Source organism: Salmo salar, chromosome ssa06 (genome assembly GCF_905237065.1).
Source record: "Salmo salar chromosome ssa06, Ssal_v3.1, whole genome shotgun sequence".
Taxonomy (NCBI): Eukaryota; Metazoa; Chordata; class Actinopteri; order Salmoniformes; family Salmonidae; genus Salmo; species Salmo salar.
This window is the reverse complement of record NC_059447.1, coordinates 42,289,646-42,303,254: the sequence shown is the minus strand read 5'-3', so window position 1 is coordinate 42,303,254 and position 13,609 is coordinate 42,289,646. Positions and strand designations below refer to the sequence as shown.

General features: G+C 40.9%; 1 protein-coding gene and 2 non-coding genes across 4 annotated transcripts; 2 read left to right on the top strand and 1 right to left on the bottom strand.

Moving 5' to 3' along the window:
• The first annotated feature begins 1,029 nt into the window (after window positions 1–1,029).
• trnac-gca (transfer RNA cysteine (anticodon GCA)) lies at window positions 1,030–1,101 on the top strand. The gene has a single exon. It is a non-coding gene; the product is annotated as a tRNA-Cys (tRNA).
• A 4,855-nt stretch (window positions 1,102–5,956) lies between these two features.
• On the top strand, window positions 5,957–6,028 carry trnac-gca (transfer RNA cysteine (anticodon GCA)). Its single transcript has one exon. It is a non-coding gene; the product is annotated as a tRNA-Cys (tRNA).
• Window positions 6,029–8,136: 2,108 nt separating this feature from the next.
• LOC106607252 (ADP-ribosylation factor-like protein 5B) lies at window positions 8,137–13,178 on the bottom strand. 2 transcript variants are annotated; one of them, XM_014204032.2, is made up of 7 exons: window positions 13,061–13,169; window positions 12,771–12,795; window positions 11,844–11,904; window positions 11,588–11,735; window positions 11,033–11,116; window positions 9,176–9,327; window positions 8,137–9,023 (listed from the first exon to the last, which is right to left on the bottom strand). In XM_014204032.2, the coding sequence occupies exons 1-7, from the start codon at window positions 13,145–13,147 to the stop codon at window positions 8,975–8,977; spliced, it is 606 nt and encodes a 201-aa protein (XP_014059507.1). In that variant the 5' UTR covers window positions 13,148–13,169; the 3' UTR covers window positions 8,137–8,974. The 2 variants fall into 2 exon arrangements, with proteins under 2 accessions (XP_014059507.1, XP_014059508.1); XM_014204033.2 differs by having other exon boundaries at window positions 12,771–13,178.
• Window positions 13,179–13,609: the final 431 nt, after the last annotated feature.

The following is a 13,609-nucleotide window of genomic DNA, read 5'->3' as shown; positions in this document are numbered from 1 at the left end:
CTCGGTTTTACTGTCAACAAATTTCTATAAGCATGTTCTGAATAAGCTCCCAAATTTAATTTGCTTACACTGGTCTCTACTGGTCATCTGGGGAATTACAACATTAACAGAGGGAAAGACTTGAATTGTCAATGACTCACATTATACTGCGGTCAGTATGCGTTCAGGCTTTTCCACGAGTCAGTCAGATTCAAAAAGGTCAATAACGTGGATCTGGATGTAAAAATACAAACTTCCGAAGAATGTTCTGCTGTTCCAGTGTCATTTCAACTCACACTATTTCTTATATTCAGCTCCTCTCCTGTATTACAAACACCCACTCAATTCTGTAATCTTTCCCTCTCATTTAACACAGCTCTCTCTCTCTCCATCTTCCTCATTCCCTTTTTTTTAATAGCCTTTTTTTTACCTCCCTACTCTCTTTTTCTCTTCCTCGGCTCTCTCCCTGGGACACTGTCTCTCTCTCTCTACATTTTTCTGTTTATATCTTTCATGCGTCTGTACATCTGATCCTCCTGTGCTGTGCAGCCAGCTGGGTAAATATTGGCTCTGTGTTCTGGATGCGGTGCGTGTGTTACTGAAAGTAATCAGATTATGTTACAAAATGTGGGTAATCCAAAAGTTACATTACTGATGAACAATTTTGACAGGTAACTAGTAAATTACATTTCGAAAGTAACCTACCCAACCCTGCACACACACACACACACACACACACACACACACACACACACACACACACACACACACACACACACACACACACACACACACACACACACACACACACACACACACACACACACACACACACAGAGCAGTCTAAGGCACTGTCCGGGTTAGGCCGGCATTGTAAATAAGGATTTGTTCTTAACTGACTTGTCTAGTTAAATAAAGGTTAAATAAAAATAAAATAAAACACACACTTTATAATTACAAGAGGTGGAGCAATGTTCTAGTAGCACTAACCTATAAAACACTTACTCAGAACATTGACTAGAAGACCTCTGTTGCCCAGGCTCTATATCAGGGGGTATAGCTCAGTGGTAGAGCATTTGACTGCAGATCAAGAGGTCCCTGGTTCAAATCCGGGTGCCCCCTCATTTTCTTTGAAACGTATTGATCACAGATCTAATAGTTGTTATCAATGGTGGGTTGGTGAATAGTGAATGGTGACTAACTGGGTAGGTAAGGCCGAGATAAACATGGGCCGGCCTGATTCCGACATGAGTTAAGCGCGCATAAATGGAGCTTAATTCACTTTCTATGCAGTTTTCTCTCTATGTGTATTCTGAGCTTGAGAATAGCATGCTATTCACCTGCTATTTGTTTTGGGTGGAGATCAAATAAATCGTGTAGTGGAAATGTGTCTACAGATATCCGGATTCTGACCTTGACTTAATTCCCTAATAATTCCACCATCTTTGCGCAGAAGGAAACCATGAATAAGGTCTGGAGAACCTAGCGGTTCCAAGTGGGAAAAGCATCTACTTTAGTTTTTCTGATAGAAATACAGTAACACAAATACAGTAGCACTGCAATTTACAACTTGATAAGAGCTGTTGATAAGAGCTAGGTAAATGAGTAATGCGTTTGGATAAGGGAATTGCATTTTATTGTAACTTGCAGGGATGGGTACTCTCGAATGTCTTAATTATAGGCTACCCCTGTTTCCTATTTATATCATGTTAAATATTAGCCACCATCAGTATTGACCGTCAGTAGGCCTAATAACATCAATTTACAGTTGGTTCTCTTCAGTTGGTATAGCCTACATTATCATTCTATTTAATTACATTGTTTCGTTTACCCTCATTTTCTTCCTCTGTAAACGCCGTCACGGCCATGTGGTTGTTGCTGAGGATCATTAGTAACAGTTGATCATATATTTTTTTTAAATGACATGTAAGCTAATTCAATCGTTCTGGAGCTGAGCGCCGACCAAGCCATAACAGTTTGAACCCGACGCATGGCGCAATACTTGGCCGTGTCATCACACAATTCCACGGTTAGTGCAGGCAATAGACAAAAGTTTAGCCTACTATTGTACACTATTCTCCCTATTATAATTCTACGTACAATAATTTTCCAACATTACCATGGGTTTAAGAACTGAATGTGCCAATTTACTGAAGGAATCAAACCACCGTGTTCTTTCCTTCGTGTGTAAAGGATCTCCAAACCATTTTTTTGTGATTCATAAATACTTTTCGAACACCTAAATAAGATCAAATCTAGTCTAAGAAAATGTTAATTGTCACATGCTTCATAAACAACAGGTGTAGACTAATAGTGAAATGCTTACTCAACTCGGTACTTAAATAAGCATTTCACTGTTAGTCTACACCTGTTGTTTACGAAGCATGTGACAATTAACATTTTCTTAGACTAGATTTGATGATGGTGTTGTAGTCATGCGCCACCACGCAGTCGTGGGTGAACAGGGAGTACAGGAGGGTACCAAGCACGCACCCCTGAGGGGCCCCCGTGTTGAGGGTCAGCGTGGTGAATGTGTAGTTGCCTACCCTCACCACCTGGGGGGTGGTCTGTCAGGAAGGTCAGGATCCAGTTGCAGAGGGAGGTGTTCAAACCCAGGGACCTAACATGCTGACCAGACCGCATGTTCATTTTATCCCCCCCCCCACATCAGATGCGATCAGGACATGCAGGATGAAATATCAAAACAAATCTGAACCAACTATATTAATTTGGGGACAGGTTGAAAAGCATTAAACATTTATGGCAATTTAGCTAGCTAGCTTGCTGTTGCTAGCTAATTTGTCCTGGGATATAAACATTAGGTTGTTATTTTACCTGAAATGCATAAGGTCCTCTACTCCGACAATTAATCCACAGATAAAAGTGTAAATGTTTGTTTTCTAGTAATCTCTCCTCCTTCAGGCTTCTTCTTCTTCTTTGGACTTTTTATGGCAGTTGGCAACCAACTTTAAGGTGCATTACCACAACCGACTGGACTGGAGTGTGGGCCTCAGTTCATCTTTCAATCACCCATGTGCTCTTAAAAAGCAATGAGGAGATGGAACGTGGGTATATACTCCTAAAAACCAATGAGGAGATGGGAGAGGGAGGACTTGCAGAACCAAGTTCTATTTTAGCGCCTGGCTACGCAGACGCTCATTAGTGTATGTAAACTTCTGACCCACTGGAATTGTGATACAGTGAATTATAGGTGAAATAATCTGTCTGTAAACAAATGTTGGAAAAATTACTTGTGTCATGCACACAGTAGATGTCCTAACCGACTTGCCAAAACTATAGTTTGTTAACAAGAAATTTGTGGAGTGGTTGAAAAATTAGTTTTAATGACTCCAACCTAAGTGTATGTAAACTTCCGACTTCAACTGTATGTACAGGTGTAGCGTAGAGTACTGTTTGGCAGCCGGCTAGGGACAGTGTTTAAGGTTCAGGGCAGGGTACTGGGCGGAGGCCGGCTAGTGATAACTGTTTAACAGTCTGATGGCCTGGAGATAGAAGCTGTTTATCAGTCTCTCGGTCCCAGCTTTGATGCATCTGTACTGTCTTTGCCTTTTAGATGGTAGTGGGGTGAACAGGCCGTGGTTCGGGTGGCTGAGATCCTCGATAATCTTCTTGGCCTTCCTGTGACACTGGGTGCGTGGGTACGAAGACCCGCGAGCAACTGCGGCCCCTCGTGATGAGTTCCTGATTTTTTGTTTCCCCCTCCCCCATCAAAGTTGCCCATCCCTGCCATAGACAAACAGAATATGGGGATGTTGAAGCCTAGACATAGACAGATCTATAATCAGACATGCACAGATGGTCAGTTTTATCCAGTTTACAGTTGAAATATATGCCTATCTCTTATTCCTTTGCCATTAGAATTATATATGGTAAGACTGATTGATTTATTGATTGATTTAATTTATTAGACAAGATTAAAATACGTACATAAGAGCGCTCCAGCTGGATATGCCTCCACAAACAATTCAAGAAGATCACCAAGGATAACATAGTAAATCTCAAAAGCTTATTTCCATTGTGGTCCTTTTGGGGGGAGGCTACAAACAATGACGGACAACATTTTTGTTTGTTTCATAAAATGAGCTAATAGTACCGTTCCATAATAAACAACCCTGGACAGGTTAATCGCCCTCGTCTCATTTACCCCTAATATATACAAGACAATCACAATATGATACACGGTAGGCACCAAAAGTCAGTCCATATACTAACCCGGAGCATTTTCTTCTCACCCACGTAGTACCTTTATTCAAGTATTTTACTCATCTTTGTTTCCTTATGACAATGTATAAGTAGTACCACAACCTGGTCAGTAGATAGGAGCATTTTATTCTTACCCACATACTGTAGATATGCTACTATTTAGCAATTTTTTGTGAGAAAAAATATGGACCATGGAGGTTATGAATTTCAAGTTCTTTGGAAGACTATTCCAAATAATGACAGAAACCCAACTATTCCAAAAAGGTTTCTTTCCCCATACCGCTCTTAAATCTGAAAGGAACAATGTTGGCTTCACTCCATCTCAGTGGTGGAAAAAGTACCCAATTATCATTCTTGAGTAAAAGTAAAGAAACCTTAAAAGAAAATGACTCAAGTAAAAGTGAAAGTCACCCAGTAAAATACTACTTGAGTAAAACTCTAAAAGCATTTGGTTTTAAATATACTTAAGTATCAAAAGTAAATGTAATTGTTGTTAAAATATACGTAAGTATCAAAAGTAAAAGTATAATAATTTCAAATGTATTATATTAAGCAAACCAGATGGCGCCATTGTTTTTATTTTTTATTTTTACAGATAGCCAGGGGTACACTTCAAAACATGTTACCTGATCATAACTGTTACAATAAAATGGTTAGGTTTATTACTGTCAGATATTGTTGCGTCATACTATTAGGCCTATATTTATTATACATAAAGGATATCTTTCATTTAGAACAAACTAGCTGTTAAACGGATACCCGTTATTTTACCTCCCTTGTTGAGGAAGTGTAGGAGACATACCTGATGGAAGGTCATTCATTGTATTGCAGGCCTATTGTATTCCTGAAGTCAGAGTCGTTCTCTAGTCATTCACACGTATTTATCACCACCAGATTTACTTTTGAAATTCTGAGGCACGCAATGTCCTCGTCGTGATGCAAATAAACCTCAATGTCATTTCAAGTGGCTGGGGTGTAAAATGGCCTGCAGAGCTGTTTTTCTGCATTGTCTTCCCAACGGGCCTTTTCGCACGTTTATTGGTTTCCGCGGTCACGATTTTAACAACATTCTGCACCCTTAATTGTCTCATCATCAAGGCGTACCCTATACAAGCACACCATAAACTGCTCATCGAAATGAACTTAAACTGTTCGAAATGTGTCATGTGAGTGGTTGTTGTTGTCGTTTTATGGCAAATGCACGAATGAAATGCACGACAGGACTAGAGTTTTACTATCTGAGGTTTACCATTGTGACCAAACCCATATTTTTATCTAATGTTTTTAGGGTGCACGCATGTTCATAAAAAAATATATCACTGGGCATGCATGAGAACCGACTGATGTTGTTACTGACAAAAATATACAAAGACACACTAACGTTCGTTTCCCCCTTGATAGCCTATATAATATACTGTGTACTGTACAGTACTGAAAAGACACTAACATTCATTTCCGCCTTGATAGCCTATATAAAATACTGTGTACTGAACAGTACTGACAGCACGCAGGAGACACATGTATTTGTCTCCTCCTATTGGACGAAACGAATGCACAGTATGCACTCTCCTAACAGACGAACACGTCTTGAAAAACGTCGATAAACCGTTAAATACGTTATTTTTTACCGAAAAAAACCCCGGTACCTATATAACTATAAATGATAGTTATTAAAGTATATAACTATCATTTATTAACAGAATTGATATTATCCTTCGGATAAATCGTTTTTATTTTGCTAATGAAGTGCGACGGGGGTATAGCTCAGTGGTAGAGCATTTGACTGCAGATCAAGAGGTCCCCGGTTCAAATCCGGATGCCCCCTATTTTGAACCCGCGAGCCAGTAAAGTGAAGTGTAGCTGTTAGAAACAATTGGGTATATAATATAAACCTTGGATTGCTGACGCTTTGTTTTGGCAATTATAAACTGGGTGGTTTGAGCCCTGAATGCTGATTGGCTGAAAAAGGTGGTATATTTAAGCAATAAGGCATGAGGGGTCTGGTATATGGCCAATATACCACGGCTAAGGGCTGATCTTAGGCGCGACGCATGGTCATATACCACAAACCCCCGAGGTGCCTTATTGCTATTTTAAACTGGTTACCAGTGTAATTCAAACAGTAAAAATAAATGTTTTGTCATACCCGTGGTATACGGTCTGATATACCATGGCTGTCAGCCAATCAGCATTCAGGGCTCGAAACACCCAGTTTATAATTAAGCAATAAGGCATCAGGGGGAGTGGTATATGGCTAATATACCACGGCTAAAGGCTGTTCTTACGCAACACAGTGTCTGGACACAGCCCTTAGCTGTGGTATATTGGCCATAGACCACAAACCCCCTAAGGTGCCTTATTGCTATTATAAACTGCTTACCAACGTAATCAGAGCAGTAAAAATAAATGTTTTGTCATACCTGTAGTATACGGTCTGATATACCACGGCTGTCAGCCAATCAGCATTCAGGGCTCGAACCACCCAGTTTATAACAGACCATATACAACTGGTATGACAAAACATTTATTTTCACTGTTCTAATTACGAGGGTAAACAGTTTATAATAGCAATAAGGCACCTCGGCAACCCTACAAAATGTGCATAGAAATGTGAGTTATAGATCTGTAATTTTTATTGAAAGCAAGTCTAAGAAGCCATAGATCTGCACTATTTCTATGCTTCCTGTTCTTAAGTTATGTTTTTGAGTCTTAAGTTCGGTTTTGTACAGAAGCTTCAAACAGCTGAAAATACAATATTTTTGGTTGCAAAAAATATATTTCACAATGGGTTGGATGGTACAGTGATTCTCCAGTTTCAAACAAATGAAAATACAACATATTTGGTTATAAAAAATATATTTCACAATGGGTTGGATGGTACAGTGATTCTCTACAATGTTTAGCTCCATAATTATAAAGTATGCATTAAGGGGTCTGTAATAGCATAAACCTGGCAAAAACAAATGTAGACAATAAATGCATTTCTATAGCTTCCAAAATATATTTTTTTACAAAGGTGGGGGAGTGCGAAGATGGAGATGTTGCTTCAAAACAGCGTCCCCTGTCAGTCATCTAGTGCAGTGGTTCCCAACCAGGGGTATTAGGACCCTAGGATACTTGGCCTATCCACGGGGAGTACTTGAGAATATTATTTTCATGAGCTGTAATAAAATATCCCAGAAATTTGCCATAAACACAAAAAGCTTATTCCTCACAAACTTGTTTACATCCCTGTTAGTAAGCATTCCTCCTTTGCCAAGATAATCCGTCCACCTAGACAGGTGTGGCATATAAAGAAGCTGATTAAACAGCATGATCATTACACAGGTGCACCGTGTGCTGAGGACAATAAAAGGCCACTAAAATGTGCAGTTTTGTCACAGGACACAATGCCACAGATCTCTCAAGTTGAGGGAGTGTGCAATTGACATGCTGACTGCAGGAATGTCCAACAGACCTGTTGCCAGAGAATTGAATGTTCATTTCGCTACCATAACATCGTTTTAGAGAATTTGGCAGTACACCCAACCGGCCTAACAACTGCAGAGCACGAGTAACCACGGCAGTCCAGGACTTCTACATCCGGCTTCTTCACCTGTGGGATCGTCTGAGAAGGGGGGGGTACTGAGGAGTATTTATGTCTGTAAAAGCCCTTTTGTGGGGAAAAACTAATTCTTATTGACTGGGCCTGGCTCCCAAGTGGGTGGGCCTATGCCCTCCCATTGCTGCGTCCCTGCCCAATCATGTGAAATCCATAGATTAGGGCCTAATGAATTTATTTCATTTGACCGATTTCCTTCTATGAAGTGTAACTCAGTAAAACCTTTGAAATTGTTGCATGTTGCGCTTATATTTCTGTTCAGTATATAAATCATTGGTTCAGACATTCCATGTGTAATTCCCCTACTACAGAGAAGGCAGCCCAGTCACCAGTTTATCAATAATAACATTTATTTGTACAAAAAAATATGTTGTACACTTTAAAATAATGTATATGTATAAAAATAAATACATGATTAACCTGTTTTAAAATCAGACAATACTTGTTTGTCATCTTGCTTTTTTAACAGAAATCACGATACTATTTTTCACTGTCAAGCAACCACCTTTTTCTTCTTTGATATAAATACTTCCAAGTAATTTGTGCATTGATAGCTTAGAAGGCTGAGCACCAGTCTGATCCCCATTAGGTCTGGCCTCTTAACCTGTGTACTGTGGTTTTCCTCAAGTCAGAGGTACAAAACTGTATGTTAAAGAAATCCAATGCAACCTCCCATTCCATCTCTGTGGAGTTCATGAGGACAGGAGGCTTAAATACTGTGATATGTCCCTATTCAGCTTATGTGGGACATACTGTGTCACCCTCATGGAATCAGGTCTGACAGGTAAGATTCTTATGTAAACATGGTGGACATCTAGAACAGAGTCTCACACACTATAACACACACACCCATGCTAACTCAAATGCACAATGGCATACCCTGGCATGCCTTGTTGAGGTTCTGCCAGGTTCCTCCAGGCTTCCTCTATCGCGATGCAGACCTGGACCCTGGTCAGCCCTTGCAGACACAGTAAGGCCCAGGTAAGGCATGATGGTGACAGGGCAGGTCTGAGGCCAGCCCTGGGGCTCTCAGAGGGGCAGCGACACAACAGATAGTGGAGGTCCTGATCTGGGTACTGTGGCTTCAGCTGCAATGTCTGAGAGGTTGTGTTTGTTGGGTCAAAGGATAGCTGTCCTGGTTCCAATTTGGATGAGCTCACGGAAGGAGTTCTAACTGGCCAGTACACGAGACCTCATCCAGTCCAGACTGGCAGGTAGTCTGGAGGTTAGGAGAAAGAGATGGAAATGGTTTTGAAAATTAAACTGTGTTTGAGTGACTTAAGGTTATTTATGATGGGAATGTTATAACACACACACACACACACACACACACGAGGCCCAGGTGTTTCTGTAGTTATGCAGTGTACTCACCCCTCCCCTGTGAGAGCACAGCAGGCCTGTACATGCCAGGAGTGGGCTGTGATGGAGCTGAGGGTGAGGCACTGGGAGATCTCTGCCACTGTCATAGAGTCCTTCATGTCCTGCTTGTTGGCCAGAACTAGAATCGCAGCATTCTGTAGGTCCTAAAGACCAGTCAAAAGACAGGACAGATAGGCAGGGTTAGATTCTGTAGGTACAACACACACCAGTCAGAATGGACAGGAGAGAAGAGAGAGGCACAGTTCTCTCTCATTTTTATATTCAACATATTTACACGTCTGAGCATTTCCTGTGGTAATCTACAGAATCTCACCGCGGTGACGTCTCAGATAATAGAAAAGAGCAGCGACAGCGGAACAGAAACGATTCACACAGGGGAAATGCTGAAACAACCCTTCGTGGTTTTGCGATCAGTTTGTTTGCTCTGTAGTGGTGATATGAGTCATCTTGAAAGCATGAACACAGCTCACGCGTCAACATGTTAAAGCTACAGTGTCACTTTTTGGGCAACCTGATCAAATTCACATAGAAATGTGAGTTACAGATCTGTCATTCTCATTGAAAGCAAGTCTAAGAAGCGATTTTACACACCAGCGTCAAACAGCTGAAAATACAATCTTTTTTGTTATCAAAAATATATTTCACAGCGGTTTGGATGGTAGAACAAATTTCTACACTATACATTGCTTGTTTAATCACTGAAAATAGTGGAGCGATTTATGCATATTGCACCTTTAAAAAACGCTCTACAACAAAGCTTTCTTAGTGTCCAACAATTTTCTCTGCCGTTAACCTTGTTCTGAACACCTCCAAAACAAAGGTCATGTGGTTTGGTAAGAAGAATGCCCCTCTCCCCAAAGGTGTGATTACGATCTCTGAGGGTTTAGAGCTTGAGGTAGTCACCTCATACAAGTACGGCTAGACGGTACACAGTCCTTCTCTCAGCACATATCAAAGCTGCAGGCTGAGGTTAAACCTAGACTTGGTTTCCTTTATCGTCATCGCTCCTCTGTCACCACAGCTGACAAACTAACCCTGATTCAGAGGACCATACTACTCATGCTAGATTATGGAGACATCATTTATAGAGCGGCTAGATGTTCTTTACCATTCGGCCATCAGATTTGCCACCAATGCTCTTTATAGGACACATCACTGCGCTCTATACGCCTCTGTATACCCGTCGCAAGACCCACTGGTTGATGCTTATTTATAAAACTCTCTTAGGCCTCACTCCCCCTATCTGAGATATCTACTGCAGCCCTCCTCCTTCACATACAACACCCGTTCTGCCAGTCACATTCTGTTAAAGGTCCCCAAAGCACACATCCCTGTGTCGCTCCTCTTTTCAGTTCGCTGCAGTTAGCGACTGGAACGAGCTGCAAAAAAACACTCAAACCGGTGTTTTATCGCCATCTCTTCATTCAAAGACTCAATCATGGACACTCTTACTGACAGATGTGGCTGCTTCGTGTGATTTCTTGTTGTCTCTACCTTCTTGCCCTTTGTGCTGTTGTCTGTGCCCAATAACGTTTGTACCATGTTTTGTGCTGCTACCACGTTGTGTTGCTACCATGTTTTTGTCATGTTATGTTGCTACCATGCTGTGTTTTCATGGGTTGCTGCCATGCTGTTGTTGTCTTAGGTCTCTCTTTATGTAGTGATCTCTCTCTCTTGTCGTGATGTGTGTTTTGTCATTATATATATATATATTTTGAAATATATTTAAAAAAAAATCCCTCTTGCATTTGAAACTGGTCTTCAGAAAAAAATATTGAAACAGTAAGGTTGAGCTGACCCTCCCTCCCCCTTCCCATGATCCCCCCCAAAAACCCAGGTGGTTGTTACCTCATGTTCAAGCATGCGGTGAAGTTCATCTTTGTTCAGAGTTAGGCGCTCACGGTCTGTGCTGTCCACAACCAGAATAACAATCTAAAGAGAGACAAAACAACTGAATACCCTGGCCAAAGGGGACCAACTTACTCACTTAACTGTACCCCAGGCTCTGAGTGCTCTCATCTCATCAACGTTTAACATGACTTCAGTAAGAGTCTAGAGTGTTAGAGGAATACTCAGGACAGCAGACAGATATGGTTAGTTCTGTAACAGATGATGTAATAGTGTTCCCATGCCTTATCAATGACAACAACAATCAGCTACAGGTTAAAGTGTAATAACTCAATGTTGGCCTAATTGTTGGACAGCTGAAAAACATCTCGTCTCCAGCTGTAGCTATTCAGACAGTCTCGGAGGGAAAAAGGGAAGTTAAAGCAAAAAGTGTTTAGGCATTAACACCTTCATCAGGGTTCTATTTCTACTCCAGCTGTAACTGGCCAGAAACCAACACACACGTTGCTTACATAAGACTTTCTGCGGCGAGCACACACACCAACAGATCCGTACCTCTGTGTTGCAGTAGTAGGAGTTCCAGCTGGCTCTCAGGCTTTCCTGGCCTCCGACGTCCCACACCAGGAAGCGGGTCTTGCGTACAGAGATCTCCTCTACGTTACTGCCAATGGTGGGGGAGGTGTGGACCGCCTCTTTGGTAAGGCTGAGGGGACAGAGTGATTGTTATGACTAAGTGGTTATACATATCACTTGCATACATGTTTGACTTTTGTGATCATGAATTACACAAATCTATTTTGATATCACTCACAATTGGTAGAGGATAGTGGTCTTCCCAGCATTGTCCAGGCCCACTATGATCACTTTGTGCTCTATGAGAGAAGGAATGAGGAAAGTCATTTACACACTTCTACATAACAAACACACAGATTGCCATTCACAGATCTGTGACCCCCAAAGCTAATCAATCCTCGCCATGATAACACATCAGACTGATGGACTCTTTGAAGAGCCTGTTCGGGGATACAAAAAACATGGGCAGACGTTCTTTATTATCCAAAGGGGTCAAAACCTCGCTGTGTTTGTTTGCTGTATTACAATTAGGTAAAACAAGTACCATTTGACACACACACATACATACATACATACATACATACATACATACATACATACATACATATATTTCACCTTTATTTAACCAGGTAAGCTAGTTGAGAACAAGTTCTCATTTACAACTGGCCAAAATCCTGATAGTAAACCCCAGCGACCTCTTACCCTGCCATCATCTCATCAACGAGGTAAACAGTACTGAATAACAAAATGTTATTGGTTTCATAATATTACTGCAATTCACTACCGCTACATATGAAATAGATAATTACACGGGACACGTGTGCTTTACGTTGACACAGTGAACAGAAGATCCAGTCCGAACTAGCTCATGTCCCACAGAAATTAACCAGTTATTGGAAGGTGCCCGGTGTAGTTAGATAATTGAAGCACATCGACGTAGGCTATGCCGAAATTGCTCACTCTAACGTTATTGAAAATCACGTCTAACAGCTTTTCTTGCGTTTTCTCATAATTTCCATCCAGTCCATAACAACACCGTGCTACAAAGCAGCTAACGTTAGTAAACCAAGCAAGCAGAAATTATCAGGCACTGAGTGGAGATTACTTAGGAGAAACAATAACAGCAGTAAATTAGCTAAATGTATCCAGGCAGACAAATTATTACCTCTATCTCCGAAGACAGCCATCAGCTTGGTAAAAAGTAGTCCCATATCCACCGGTGATGAGAATGAAAAAAACTCAAAGTAAGAAAATATTTCCAACAGAACAAATCAGACAGTTGTTAACGTTAGCTGGCTAGCTAACACAATAGGCACCCCACAACTCGAGCTAACGTTAGCTAGCTAAATTACTGTACTGATAACTAACCCTGTGCTGTGCTTTGATGCTTTTAAGCCCAGCTAACGTTACCTGGAAAACATTAGGTAGCACAGCCTAGAAAAGTATTTTTCTTACGTTCATCGACACAAACAAAACTAGATATGTGCCCATGGGTTGTCTATCGATACCAAATTGATTCTGAGATGAAAATAGGCAGTGCATTCTTGTACTTAGCTAGCTAGATTTTTTTTTGGGGGGGGGGGGTGACTGGAGCGAGTCACGGAAAAAGGCGGGTCAAAGGAATTCCTCGGCTAAAGAGGGCGTGGCCACGCGTCCGTAGAAAAACTAGACGCAAATATGACGAAAGAGGACGACGCAAAACGTATCAACCCACATATTTTTGTGATGTGATATTGTACCCCTAGCTCAATTGTCCATTGTATATAATCTATATATACTTGTGTTCCCTCATGTACTCTCTGTATTGATTTGTTGTTAATAAAATAAAATCATTATTATATATATATTTTTTAAATAAACATATGGACGCGGAAGTACTTTATAGTTCCTCAAGCGTCATTCCAACAGGGGAATTCTACATGTTTATTAATAGTAACCAAAAGTGAAACAATGACGGTGACATTTACCTGGAATGTCCTTTCTATTCCTGTGATTGAGATTGTG